This window comes from Amphibalanus amphitrite, unplaced genomic scaffold (genome assembly GCF_019059575.1).
Source record: "Amphibalanus amphitrite isolate SeventyFive unplaced genomic scaffold, NRLGWU_Aamphi_draft 000191F_arrow, whole genome shotgun sequence".
Taxonomy (NCBI): domain Eukaryota; kingdom Metazoa; phylum Arthropoda; class Thecostraca; order Balanomorpha; family Balanidae; genus Amphibalanus; species Amphibalanus amphitrite.
In genome coordinates, this window is record NW_024881686.1 from 318,098 (window position 1) to 332,224 (window position 14,127).

The 14,127-nt window shown below is 52.5% G+C and overlaps 1 protein-coding gene across 2 annotated transcripts; it reads left to right on the forward strand.

The window, feature by feature from the left end:
* Positions 1 to 3,450: 3,450 nt before the first annotated feature.
* LOC122384463 (tetraspanin-13-like) lies at positions 3,451 to 13,801 on the forward strand. Of its 2 annotated transcripts, XM_043371866.1 has the most exons (5): positions 3,456 to 3,673; positions 3,994 to 4,389; positions 7,455 to 7,601; positions 8,684 to 8,788; positions 12,822 to 13,801. In XM_043371866.1, the coding sequence occupies exons 1-4, from the start codon at positions 3,614 to 3,616 to the stop codon at positions 8,756 to 8,758; spliced, it is 678 nt and encodes a 225-aa protein (XP_043227801.1). In that variant the 5' UTR covers positions 3,456 to 3,613; the 3' UTR covers positions 8,759 to 8,788; positions 12,822 to 13,801. The 2 variants fall into 2 exon arrangements, with proteins under 2 accessions (XP_043227802.1, XP_043227801.1); XM_043371867.1 differs by lacking the exon at positions 8,684 to 8,788 and having other exon boundaries at positions 3,451 to 3,673.
* The last annotated feature ends 326 nt before the right edge of the window (positions 13,802 to 14,127 follow it).

The window sequence follows — 14,127 nt, forward strand, 5'->3', positions numbered from 1 at the left end:
TGAGAGGAGCATCCTGGCTGAGAAACTCTGGGGAGTACTCTAACATTTATTTAACGCCAGACCTAACCCAGAAGGAAAGAGAGACCAACAGGAAGCTCCGTGAAGAATTGGCAGCTCGAAGAGGGGCTGGTGAAACAAACTTGGTGATCAGAAATGGCAAGATCACCCGTGCCCCACGTCAAGAAGAGGCAGGTAGCCTGCGGGCTGAAGGGCAACATGGAAGGAGGAGCCTCGGGAACACGGGGACCCGGGAGGAGGAGGGTAACCTGCACCAGCCAGTTGAAGACACTCGTGGGAGCCGTTCTCAGTCAAACCAGTCTGCGTACAGAGCAGCTGAATGACTAAGAGTGCACCCCAAAGATGTTAAGTCAGCAAAGGAAGACCTGACTGTTCTGTACACCAACTGTGATCAGTTCATCAACAAAAGAGATGACTTGTGTATGTTGATATGCAACAAGGAACCGGACTTGATTCTTCTGACTGAAGTCATACCCAAGGCCCAGAGATTACCCATTGACCCAGCTCTACTTCAGATCCCAGGGTACTCAGTGCATCATAACTTTACTCCCCTGACCTCGAACCTAGGGAGCAGTGGCATCCGAGGCATCTGTGTATATGCCGCAGAGCACCTTAAAGTGAGCGAAGTCTTTTTTGATGCTTCAACCACTGAAAATGTATGGGTGTCACTGTCACTAAGGGGAGGTGACTGCCTACTCATCGGATGTTTGTACCGCAGCCCATCCGGCTCCGCTGAAGACAGTATCAACCAGATGAACCAACTCATCCGTCAAGCATGTTCCGAGACCTTCTCACACATAGTGTTCGTGGGTGACTTCAATCTCCCCCAGATTGACTGGTCGACACAAAGCTCTCCGGCTCCTGTAGGTCACACTGCCGTGAAAAGGAAAAGAAGCGTAACTCGTTTTTGACGATTTTTCAGGAGAGCGATTTTTCTGTTTTACCTTGTATTATCGTCGGTTCTTAAACAATCAATCTGAAACAATCTGAATGCACTAAACCCACGAAGCTCCCCAGGGCCTGACAGTATCCGACCCAGTGTGCTTCGTAACTCTGCGCGCGTCTTATCTCACCCCCTCAGTCTCCTCTTCAGGAAATCTCTGGACTCTGGATGTCTACCCGCAGAGTGGAAGACAGGGGAGATAACGCCCATCTTCAAAAAAGGAGATCGTCAGGAGCCAACAAGCTACATACCCGTGAGTCTCACTGCAGTGCCGTGCAAAGTGCTTGAGTCACTGGTAAGGGACAGCCTACTTGCACACCTAACCTCAACTGGCCAGCTACATCAGGCTCAGCATGGGTTTCTCCCCAAAAGGTCTTGCACCTCACAGCTCCTGGGGGTGATTGAGGACTGGACTGCTGCCATGGAAGAGGGAGTACCTGTTGATGTGGCGTACTTAGACTTCGCCAAGGCATTCGATTTGGTACCACACAAGCGACTCCTAGGCAAGTTGAGGTCTTATGGTGTGTCGGGTCGACTCCTGAACTGGATCCAGGCCTTCCTGTTTGAGCGCCTTCAAAGGGTGGTTGTTCGGGGATGCAAGTCAGCCTGGGCTCCAGTAACAAGCGACATTCCGCAAGGCACCGTCCTCGGTCCTGCACTTTTCACAGTGTATGTGAACGACATGCCAGCACAGGTCACCAACACAGTGAAGATGTTCGCAGACGATACCAAGCTGTACTGCAAGATGACTGCCAACCACGATGGCCTGCAGGACGACATCGACGCTCTGGTCCGCTGGTCGGAGACATGGCTGCTCCCCTTCAATGGTGAGAAGTGCAAGACCATGCACCTAGGCTTCCACAACCCAGACCGCACGTACCACTTGAATGGAACTGCTGTCGCCGCCTGCGAGGAGGAACGAGACCTAGGTATTATCATCGACAGGCAGCTAAGATTCCACAAGCAGACAGCCGCTGCCGTCGCCAAGGCTTCACAGATACTCGCAGTGATCCGTCGGTCGTTTGCGAACCTGGATGAGTTCACTTTGCCTCTTCTTTTCAAGGCCTTAGTCCGACCCTTCCTCGAGTTTGGGAACGCCATCTGGGGTCCATTCTCCAAAGAAGACCAGAAGAGACTGGAGAGGGTGCAGCGACGCGCGACCCGCCTGATCACGGACCTCCTCAGAGACCTGCCGTACCCTGACAGGCTTCGCCGCCCCGGCCTCCCATCGCTGCACTACCGCCGTCGCCGTGGAGATATGGTGACCGTGTACCAGCTCTTCCACGGACTTCTGGATGTGCCGCTTGTGTCACTGCTGACGAGACACGAAGCGCAAAACACGCGAGGCCACCAGTGGAAGCTGAGGAAACCAAACGCCAAGCATCTTTCTCGCAGGAACGCGTTCAGCGTCAGAATCATCAACGATTGGAACGCCCTCCCAACAGACGTCGTCGCTGCTGAGTCGCTGTCGTCTTTCAAGGCGCGGCTGGACCGGCACTGGTCGAGCGTGATGTTCGACATCCCTACCCTGTACTAAGGACCATAGCCTCTCCAATTATGCCTTTCACTCGATACGAGCGGGACCCATAGGCCGAGTGGCCTTATAACCCGATGACCAACTAAGGTAAGGTAAGGTAAGGTAAGGTAGAATTGGAATTGCGCAATCAGAGGGTAGAGGGCAGGGTCATTGCAACAAGCTTCACTTAGCGGTGGCTCTGTCCTTGTGAAATGTGAATCCTTCTCATCAAAAGGTTCGGACAAAATTTATAAAATAAAATGTGATGCTGGTTGCACACACTTGTGTCATGCCGCCCAAGGGGCTAGTATATGCAGCCATGCAGTGAAACAGCGCCCTGCTCTCCTTATTGGAATAACCTTTGATGCTTATTATACTCTTTTCTCTGTCCTATCTCAATACATCGGCAATGAATATCAATGAATATCAATATCACAAGTAAAGTGACACAGCAGCAGAGAAAAACTTTGAGAGAAACAAGTTGTGCTTCAAGGTTATAATTTTTGCTGCCATATCTAACTAAAGCACTGCAAGGATTTGCGGTTGGATCTTCGAATAGGCGAATGCAACGATGCATATAGTCTATAGAAATAGTGAAATGAATGAAAAAAGGACATTTAAACATTTTTATCCCAGAATTATCGACTTTTCAATCGATGCAATACACTCTCCATAGTCAGAAGGTCCGTTTATTGGCAAAACATACATTTGCATTTTCTCATATCATTCCAATGCCATGCTCCGATTTCCGAATATGGTGTTTAGGCATAAGAAAGATCGAGACGGATGAAATGTACCCTTTGTAAAATTATTTTTTAACTTCTGTACAGTATTTCACACTATTCATTTGTTTGCAATCAAAACGACTTGTCCCATCTGACAAATGTTTGCAGCATTTTTGCAATTTGGTAGCACTTTATTCTTGCGACAGATGAGACGCGCCTCAGATGGTGGCGACGGGGGCGACATCTTTAGAGAAGTTGCCAACGCCGTAAACCTTGCCGTAAACGACGAAGCCGATGAATCTGGATGAATCCAGCACCGTGCACGAAGCTCTGATGCTGATGCTGATGCCTTGCCTCTGATTTCCGCGGGCAGAATTGTTTGTGAGCGTTCAGGCTTTGATATTGGCCAAAATGTGTGGTGGCTTCACTTGCTCAAAGAATGCGCTGATAGCGCTGAACATTGTTTATGTGGTAAGTGCTGTTATTTGTCAACCATTCTGACCGTGCTGTTGTTATGCGTGCATGCTGTAAAGTGATTATCTTGATCTCTCACGTTCCTGCTTTGTCCACGTTTATTTTGGACTGCTCTATTTCATGTTTAATTGCATGGTGCATTCACTTTCGTCCTTACTCCATAATGCTTCTCAACATTTGGGGCAATTGAGTTAATGGCACATACCTATGGCATTAACATGCTCTCCGCCATCATTCCCATACAAGGCAGGTTCTGCCCCACTCTCGCCACAGTGACCAACAGGCAGTTCTCTGGGATGACACCACAACTTTGGCAGGTGGTGGCATTTCTGCTGATTGGAGTGGCTACCTATGGTAAGACGGCCAGCATCATCACCAGTCTGGGCGTCGTTGGTGGCATCGTGGCCTGCGGTGTGCTGCTGCTCTTCATTGCTGTCCTTGGACTTGTGGGCGCCGTCAAACACCACCAGGTGGTGCTCTTCTTCTACATGCTGGTGCTGTTCCTGCTGTACGTGCTACAGTTCAGCCTGGCGTGTGCCTGCCTGGCCATCACGCCCAGTCAGCAGGAGAAGCTGCTCCATGAGGGCTGGCGCATCTCCACTGATGACATCAAGAAGAATGCCCAGGAGACGTTCGGCTGCTGCGGCTTCCAGGAAATGAACAACACAGGCCTGGATGATGGGATGGACCATCCTGAGTGTCCTCTGAAACCGGTAGGTACAGTAGCAGTTACTTTTGCAATGTGCTATGATTTAACAGATGGCTTACGTGCACGATATTAACCCGCGCCCTGCTGGGGGTCCTGGATTTCCACGCCCTGCTGGGGGGGGGGGGGGTGTTTGAACACCCCCCCTTGTAACTCGGCTCCTGGGCCACGTAGCGATACGCGGAAGGCGGCGTTCGAAAGAGCGTAAAAAATAATGACGAAATCACTTCAGTCAATTTTTTGGTCAGGTCAAAGGTCAGGTCACCAGAGGTCATTGAAGGCAAAATTTCGCCGATTTCCAGGTCGAATGTCGAAAATTTCCAAGAAGCCAACGCATAACTCGGGAACCAATAGAGCTACAGCGCCGCGGAAAAGCGCATTCGATAGCCCTATTAACGCCCTTTCTGAGTAATTCTCTCAGATTTGACCTAACGTCAACGGTTTTGCCTGCAGGGGGCAAAAACTGCAAAAATAGCCGATTTTTTCGAAAACAGTTTTTCTGCAATAACTTTTGACCCAAGCCTTGTACGAGCTTACTTTTACCGGCATCGTGTTCCTCTCGTCAAGACGCATCGAATGAACTATGTCTTGACCTTGAAAGGTCAACTTGAAAATTTGACCTCAGGTCAAGGTCATGACCTGACCGGAAAGGGTCATGTTGCATATCAGTCGATCCGTATCGTCGAGCTGAACACATCTAAGGCGTTTTCATCGCTCTAGCATGGCTCTATCAAAAGTTATTTGCGAAAAACTGTTAGATACCATTCGTGACCTAAGATGACCTCAGGGCATAAACAAGGGTCACGGACACCATTTTCAAGTTCAGTGTGTCTAAACCACTTGTAATTCGGTGTTTGGGAGTGTTTATAATGTCTTTCATCCAAAAGAGGCGCATTTCAATTTTCTCCCATTGACTTATAATGGGGAGGTCGCAAAATTGACCTGACCTTAGGTCATCGATATCAAAATTCTGAGATATACATTTTGTACATGCTATTGCTCTTAGCAATCGCTGAAAGTTTCAAAGCGATCGGTCACTCGGTGTAGCTATGACAGACATTGAAAGTTTTTATGAGGTGAGGTCACTTCAAGTGACCTGGTGACCTGACCTTGAATGACCTTGGTCTGAAATTTTCACAACATGTGTAGAATTGATGTATGGTAAGGTGTACCAAAAACGGCGGCGCTCCGCGCCGCCGTTTTTGAGATATTCGCGAAAAACCACAGGGGGGGGGGTGTTCAAACACCCCCCCCCCCAGCAGGGCGCGGGTTAACAGGATGTTGGTGTTGATTAAGGCCGATAATGTCTTTTTAATGTTAGTTGCTGATCTCACCATCAGTTATATTGATGAATATTTTTCATGTTTAAACTTGTTTAAATTCTGTACATTCTCTGCCAAGGAGCCAATTTCACATGCAGAAAATATGTTGGCTGCCGCTTGCCAGTAAATTTTTTCTCCTTACAATTATGTCAGTTGTCACAAGTTTAACTGATCATGCTTGATATTACCTAACTGCTATTTTCACTATTTACACATTTGTGGTTATTTTCTATTGCCTGTTAGGCGAAACTCTGGGATGACTTTAGGGCGAAAAATCATAATACTTAACCCTCGCATGTGTGCGGCGTTTGTCAGCGTCGGTCGGTTGGACCCCCTGCCGTTCGGCCCCTGATTGAGCTAGAGCCTCGCGGAAAAAAACGAGCGTGCTGCCCGTGACGAGAGGAAGCCTATGATACCCAATTTTAAGGTCCTAGGTCATTGGTTGACCTTCCAGGTCAGGTTAATGACCCAAAAGTCGGGGAAAATGGGGTCCTGTTAGAACGGCGTGAAGTGTCGCTGCTATGGGGTTTTTCGAGGTGCTGATCACGAACATCATGTTAGTGTTGATCACAGATGATGCATTTTCTCATGCATTTAGGAAAGGTCAGGTCAGGTCAGGTCTGGTCAACCAGTAGGGGTCCTGCCGGGTATTCGCAGTAGGTGTCAACCGCCTCTGACAGATTCGTAGCATGCTACGAAGGCACCAAAACTGCTTCGTATACGTTCAGATGGTTGCTAAATTCAGTTGCTAAAAAGTTCAGATGAATTCAGCTCCAAAAACTAGCCTAGAATCATGTAAAACTCGAAAAATTGAACCGAGGTCATCAAAGGTCAATGACCTGACCTGACCTTCAGATGACCTTGACACCCACCGTAATGCGTGGGACGAACATCATTTCACATGTTTGGACGTTTATAATCACAAAGAGACTGGTAACGCTCGGATAATGTTAGCTGACATACGCTGAATCGCAATGCCGGCAAGACATGGTCTCGAGAAATAGGTCACAGGTCAAAGGGCAATAGGGTCAGGGTCATGAAATTTGCGGAGAAGGTGTAAAATTGATCAACTCGAGGGTACTGAAAGTTTTGTTGCGATCGGCCGCGTTTTGCGCGAGTTACTCGGGAAAAACCCGGGGGGGGGGGGGGTTGGTCTATCCGACCCCCCCCCCCTACACATGCAAGAGCTAAAACTGCAGCAGGATATTTTTTGTTGTTGGAGAATCTGGTCCCGGGTCGGACTGTGACTGGCCGTGCAGTGCCACTGATTCTGGTCCCGATGTCTCCCCAGTGCTGTCCCGGACTGTGACTGTGACTGGCCGTGCAGTGCCACTGATTCTGGTCCCGATGTCTCCCAGTGCTGTCCCGGACTGTGACTGTGACTGGCCGTGCAGTGCCACTGATTCTGGTCCCGATGTCTCCCCAGTGCTGTCCCGGACTGTGACTGGCCGTGCAGTGCCACTGATTCTGGTCCCGATGTCTCCCCAGTGCAGCTGTCCCGGACTGTGACTGGCCGTGCAGTGCCACTGATTCTGGTCCCGATGTCTCCCCAGTGCTGTCCCGGACTGTGACTGTGACTGGCCGTGCAGTGCCACTGATTCTGGTCCCGATGTCTCCCAGTGCTGTCCCGGACTGTGACTGTGACTGGCCGTGCAGTGCCACTGATTCTGGTCCCGATGTCTCCCCAGTGCTGTCCCGGACTGTGACTGGCCGTGCAGTGCCACTGATTCTGGTCCCGATGTCTCCCCAGTGCTGTCCCGGGCAGACCGACGCCACACAGTGCTGCATGGGAAGCATCAAGTGTGAATGCCGGCCTTGCTTTGAAATGCTGAAGGAGGCCATCAACTCTGGCCTTCGCGTCAGCGGCGGGATTGGTCTGTTCTTCAGTTTCACAGAGGTGAGTGTGTGATCGGCGGGCACGGCCACGGGCTGGTGCGGCCAGCCGTTCGCTCTCGGTGTGGCTTGTGACCGGCCGGCCGGCGCGGCTGCTTCCGCCGTAATCCGTCACTGTGCGGTGAGCTTTGCTGGTGTGTGTTTTCGTCCAGTGGGCCCCGATCGATTGTTATATGCCCGGTCATCCTCGTGCCTGCTCGGGATGAACAGGACCTTTCACTGGTCGCGCCGCAACCTCCCAGAGGACCCAAGGACATTTACTTCGCATTGAACACGTACACTAGGATTTTTTCTTCTCACATTTGTGTTTAACGGACATAGATCTACTTTAGTGAAATGTAAGCGTTATCTAATTCTTGTTTTAATTCTGTGTTTTGCTTTAAGACTAGACCACCAAATAACCGTTTGCGGTGTGGTGTAAATGTGTTTGCGTTTTATGGAGACTTCCGAGTATCGTGTAAATAATGGGAGGTGCGATTATTTGGAACTGTATTATTTTATGTGTGTACAGTACCACAGCAATTATTCTCTTATTTCGGGACCAAAAAGCCGTATGAAGCTACGAGTTGTCCGGTGTGAGAGACGATAACGGCCATTTTACGCTTCTGGGTGTTTGACTCTGGTCCATTGAGACTGAGCTGTGTGATTGCGCATTCTTATTGGTTCTGAAAGACATATATGCACATTTGAGTACATTTTAGTAATTCCATATTGTTCTTTCGATATTGAGGCTTCCAAGGAAGTCGAAAAATGTGTCAGTGATTTCAAAAATGTTAAAAGCCATAAAACTATTTTGATGAAATATTTCATCTTTGGAATCAGCTTACAGTCAGCTTTCGAATGGCACATTTCATTTCTTTTGTGAATAACATAACCTGACGAACCGTGCCTGGCGGACACCATAGCCCGATCGCATGTCACTAACCGCCTCCGTCTGTCTCACTCGCCGCCTCACTAACTGCCTCCGTTTGTCTCACCTGGCCACACTAACTGATGGCGTATGTGTTTGAGAGAGCCGCGCGCCTGTCACCGTGTGAGCGCCCCACTGACCGGCCGCACCGGCCCGCTCCTGCCTGGGGTTTGCAGTTTTTCGGCGTGTGGCTGACCGTGCGCTACCGTAACCAAAAAGACCCGCGCACCAACGCTAACGCGTTTCTATAGGCGCTCCGCCGCCGGGCCGGGCTGTCGCAGGTACGGTCTCCACGCGCTCTTGCCGCCCCACTCGCACACCCGCATGTCGCTACAGTCGCTCCCGCTTCTGCCGAGCTCGACTGCCTGTTACCGGTGCCTGCCCTGTAACCAGCGGATCCCCAGAGAAGTGCAGCCATCCCCCGCCGCCGCCCGCGCCGCTCCCGACCTTGTGTGATTGTGGCTGGAGCCTGGAGTGGTCGTGTGGCAGCTTCGCTTCCTGCCTCTGCCTACGGTCGGCTAGAGTTTATCGTGAAACATGCTATATGAGCGGCATGTGTGTTTGTCGGGAAAGGAGGAAGGTTTCTACACATGCTGCTCGTGTGCATTTGTGCATTCGTTCGCTAATGTCTTGCTCATCTTCCCGTCGTTTCAGTTTTGCTGCATGGCTCAGTTTTGCTGTGTGATTGGTTTCGTTTGGTTTTGGTGAGCGGTGATAGCTGCGCTGCTGACTGATGTGGCCGACTCTGTGGTGTGTCTGCGCGGCCGCGGCTGCCTTCCCCGCCGGCCCGCGCTGTTGGGGTGACGCCGCGCCGGTGCAGATAGGGCGTCTATCGGGACCGATAGGTTCCGTGGGAGTTCAAACACCGGCCCGTGCGGCTGCTGGAGACGGAGGGCGCCTGTCGACCCCGGGGTCAGAATATGTAGTCTGTCCTGGGCTGGGATCACCTTCCGAGTGGGGAGGGGCTCTATCGACCCTAGGGTTAAACCCAGCCTGCACCGCCTGGTGTCGCCCATTCGTATTGAGCCGGTACCGGTAGGGGTTCCGATGATTGCGGACTGGCCGGAGCCTGCTCTGCACTGCACCTCCGCCGCCACTGGGGGGACGGGGAGGGGTCCCTCCGGTCTCCCGGCGGACGCTGTCTGCTCTGTCCCATACCAGAGAGTCGCCGAGCGGTGCCGCTGTGCCCGGCCCGAACTTTGGTCGGCTGCTGCTGGCTCTTACGAAAGCAGGGCAGGCGCCTGCGAAACCATAACCACCGCTGCTGGTTCGCTGAAGGCCTCGAACAGAGACTGTTGGAGCTGAAGCGGCGCTTGGATGAGGCTGTCATTGGCTGCTGGACCACTCTCGGGCTGCCCCGATTGGCGGAACCCCGGCGCTGAACTTTGGCGTTTGCTGCTATACAAAGTTTGCTATTCTGGGAAATGAGATGGTGTTCTTTCTGGGAAAGAATGAATCGGTTCCTTAAATAGCCTTGCAATGCTTTCTGGTGCATCCCGTTTTGAAATCTTTAGAAATGCCTAACCGGTCTTCTCCAGTTTGTTGTGTAACAAGTTTGTCAAAATATGTCTAAATCTGGCTCCTAATTCTCTTCAAACTGCCATGCTTTTTGCAACTGTGATAATGGGAATGTCAATTTATTTTGTTAAAGCACACAGTCATCGTCATTCCGCGAGAACGGCTGATCACTGATCTGTCGGCCTTCTTGCGCAAACCGGCTTGGATGTCTTGGTGACCGACGGTAGAGCTTTACTCCTGGCGCGTGCCGGTGGCATGTAGCCAGCACTTGGGCGCTAGGTCGTAAAAGGGAGCGAAGTGCCTCACGATATCGGCTGGGTTACAGTGTTGACTGTTGAGTGTTGATGGAGCTCTTTTAGCACATGATCGGAGCAACGTTGGTATGCAATCATCGCTCACTCTTAGAAGTCGTCAACGTGGTTATGGGAACAAATATTGATGACATTTGAAGCAAGGCGTTGCATGTTCCTGCTGTTTTCGAGCCGAAGTCCGACGAGTGTCTCGCTGGGCCAAAGTTCAGCTGTCCGTCTCAGGTCCGTGTGCTTTCGTTCTCCACGCCCTGCGGTGGATGGCAACACGGGCCGGGACTTTTCCGCTGGGTATTGGTTTGTCTCCCGAAGCTATTTTCTTACCACGGACTTCCTTACTGTATTGGATTTGCCGGGTTGAAACACAGTATTCCCAGATTTGCAAGCAGAAAGTGCGTCAGTTTGAAGCGAGTCCGGTGGCTCGAGGGACCGCCCAGGTAATGTGCAGTCCGTCCCTGACTCGCCGGCGGCCGGTCACCGGTCCTAACCGGCTCTCTATCCGTGCCGTTTGTTTACGGACAGTCTGCCGGTCGGTCAGATGCCGCGAGTGCCGCCCCGACCGGCCGGAGGGCGTGTGCCGGCCCCGCACCGGATCATACCGGCACCACGCCGGTGTGCGTCGCCCCGTCTCCGGATACACGGCACTGGGGCGATGGGCAGGGTCTGGTCTGTCGCCCCCAGACGTCCCCCCCCTCCCTTCGCAGAGGGGAGGGGAGCACGTGCTCCGGCTGCTGACTGGAAATGATCAGCAGGGCGGTGGATGGCCGATGGGCTGCTGTTGCCCGGGCTGGGGCGTCCGGAAACTCTGGGGCGGCTTCTCGACATTGCCAGATTGCGGGAGCTGTGATAGGACAGTGTTACTTGCTCATTGCTGGAACGTGGCAGTTTTCACGGGATCACCCACGATCTGAACAGACGATGTGACGGTAATTGACATAAGGCGGATCAATTGCTATCTAAACTTCAGCTGATCCCAGCTTCTCTGAGGGTTGGCCATGGACCATGCTCTTCCTGAACGGGGCGAAAGAACTAAAAACAAAAAATGTAATGCGATACGGTATGCGATGTGCTCATCTTTTCTGCATACATTTCGTTGAAGTCTGACGGATGATTATTATCATTGCAGAAGTTAGTCCTACGGAGCACTTCGTCTCCATCAGTCGCCAGACAGGGCTGGTTTAGTCCGTGTCTGGTGTCAACGGCCGCCCTGGTCACGTGCCGAAGGGAGGGGCACGAGCGAGCGACCACGTTTAGAGGGGAGGGCAGGGGTTGAACGCTCATGTCACATGTGTACAGGGAAGGGCAGGGGACGGTTACCAGGTAGCGCACGTCGTCGCTGTGCTGTTTCGCGCTGATTGTGGGCGATATCGCGCTGACTGATTTACTAGGGCATTGTGTACCTACTCGTGCCAGGACTGCAGGACTGCACAGTCCTCACAGTCGCTTTGAAGTTTGTCACTATTAGGCATGCAGTCGGTGACATTACGCCACACTATCCACCCGGTAGTGTTTGGTCCGGACCGGCCTGGCCGCGATAGCGTAGCCTGCTATTGTATTGCCTTTCCTGATAGACGTATAATGACCCTGTTGTATATTTATTCACCCCTAATCCCTACCTACCGAATGTCTGACTAAAATCTAGAAGTAAGTCGTTTTGTTAATATCATGTATGAAGCTATTCGAGATTAAATCGTTTACGTTTTATTCCATGGCTGCTGTCCCTTTGTTTTCTCCAACAGGCAGTGTTTGCCCCGCAGTAGATGCCAGATAGCTGTAGCCAGCAGCTCCCTGCAGCGCTACTGCCGTCTTGAAGACGTCATGCTCACTGCTCACTGCTCACTGCTCACTGTGGTGCCATTCTGTGGTGTTTTGTGCCGCTCCGCGCAGTACTGCTGTGTTACCCTTCAACCGCTGCCGCTATCACTTGTGCCGTGCACTGTCTGTGTGTTCGATCGTTCTGAGTCTGATCGAAGGATCATCTTGACGATTGATCAATGAGATATTTAATGCTTAGTATCAGTAACTGGTTCAAAATGCAATTGTTGAGAGTGCTGAAGAACTCGAGTTTAGATAAGAAATTATTGACTTTGTTGTCATCGGATATATTCACCAAATGGAGGCTCATTCTACCGATCTCGTTGTGTCCCCAGTGCGGCATTTATAGGTAGCCATTGCCGTGTTCCAATCCTGCTCAGTCTGTGCCACCCGCGGCTCGGCGAACTCCCTGAGCCTACGGTTCACCGACACGGACTATCCAACTGCCTGATTCCGCGGCAGCCCACCAATCCCTCTGCAAATACCGTAAAGATTACCACACTGCCGTGGAGCCATCCTCAGCGTTCCTGCTGAGACCGAGTCCTATCAGAACGGCGGCCGATAGTGGCTGCCCGGCCGCCGCGGAGCGCGACCGCTCACCTTTCTCACCTGTACTCTCCCACCGCTCTCACCGGCCTCTTCTCACGGCTCTCACCGACCCCGCCCGTTTCAGATGATCGGGTTTGTCCTGGCTTACCGCTACCGAAACCAGATGGACCCGAGCCGGGGTCAGATGCTCGACTAGACGGCCCAGGCCCACCGGCACTCCACGCCGCATTCCCGCTTGTGATAGGCGGCCGAGGCCGGGCCGGGTGGCGGGGAACGGGAGCGTGTCATGACAGTCGGCCGGCCCAGCTGTCCGCGCTGAACTCTCGGTGTTGGACAGCGCCCTGGTCGGCCGCCGGCCGCGGCGCCCCGCACGCGCAGCTCGCCGGTCCGGGCACCTGTAGCGGCGCCCGCCCCACGCGCCCGGGCTGCTGGCGCGCCGGCGCGGCGGCCGCCCTGATCTCGCCGCAGCGGACACGGCCCGGCAACACTGGTAGGCAGACTACGGCGGGTGCCTAACGGAGGCAGACTGTACGGTGCTGTAACGTAGGCAGACTGTATGGCAGCAGCCCGGAAGGGCTTCGAGACACGCTGGCGGGTTGGCAAGTAGTGAAATATTTAAAATGGGGACAATATGGCAAGGAATGTATGGCGACAGTAGTAATGTTAACTTAACTATGCTTCTTTTTCTCGTTATGTTTCTATTTAAAGTTCATGCTATCATGTTCCATTTAAAACCGTTCAAGCACGGATCTTTCAAGCGGCAACTGGACGTTCCCCCTCAGTAGCTTCCCCGTTTGCAGACTCAGCGCTACCTTTGGCTGCCTGGGCCGACAGTTTGCGGGGCTGTATAGTGTCACTCATGTCTATGGGGGTAGCGGCGCGCGGTACTCGGGTCGTGGTGTTTGTGGGGGGTTACCCCCCCCCCTTCCCCACCGGGGGAGCCGGGCGGTGGGGTCGGCCCGTACGGGAATAGTCAGTTCAGAGTCCCGGCGGTCGTCCCCACCCGCCCCTTAGCCAAATGTAACCACGTGTTGTGGCTGTAGCCTCATTTGTTCTATCGTGCATAATTTATTTGTTCCGGTTAAATAAATGTACCCAGTATTAGTCGTGCTTTGTGCCCCAGTCCTGAAAGCATGGTTGTTTCGCGCCCCGCAGCCGGCCGGTAGCGACTGCCGGGCACGGTTCTGTGGTTTGCTGCGGCCCGTTTATATCGATTTCCGATGGGCCGGCCGGCTGTGAAACTCTCTCCGACTGCCGTTTGGAGCCCGTCTCACCCGGAGAGCACAGGTGGCGGCCGGCCGACCGCCGCCGCCGGACTGACGTCATCCGTCGCCCGGGTGACGTTGTTTAGTCCCGCGTCATAAAATCAATACGGCAGACAAACTGAGATAAGGCACAGGTGCGTGGAAACGTGCGTATAAATGTAAGCG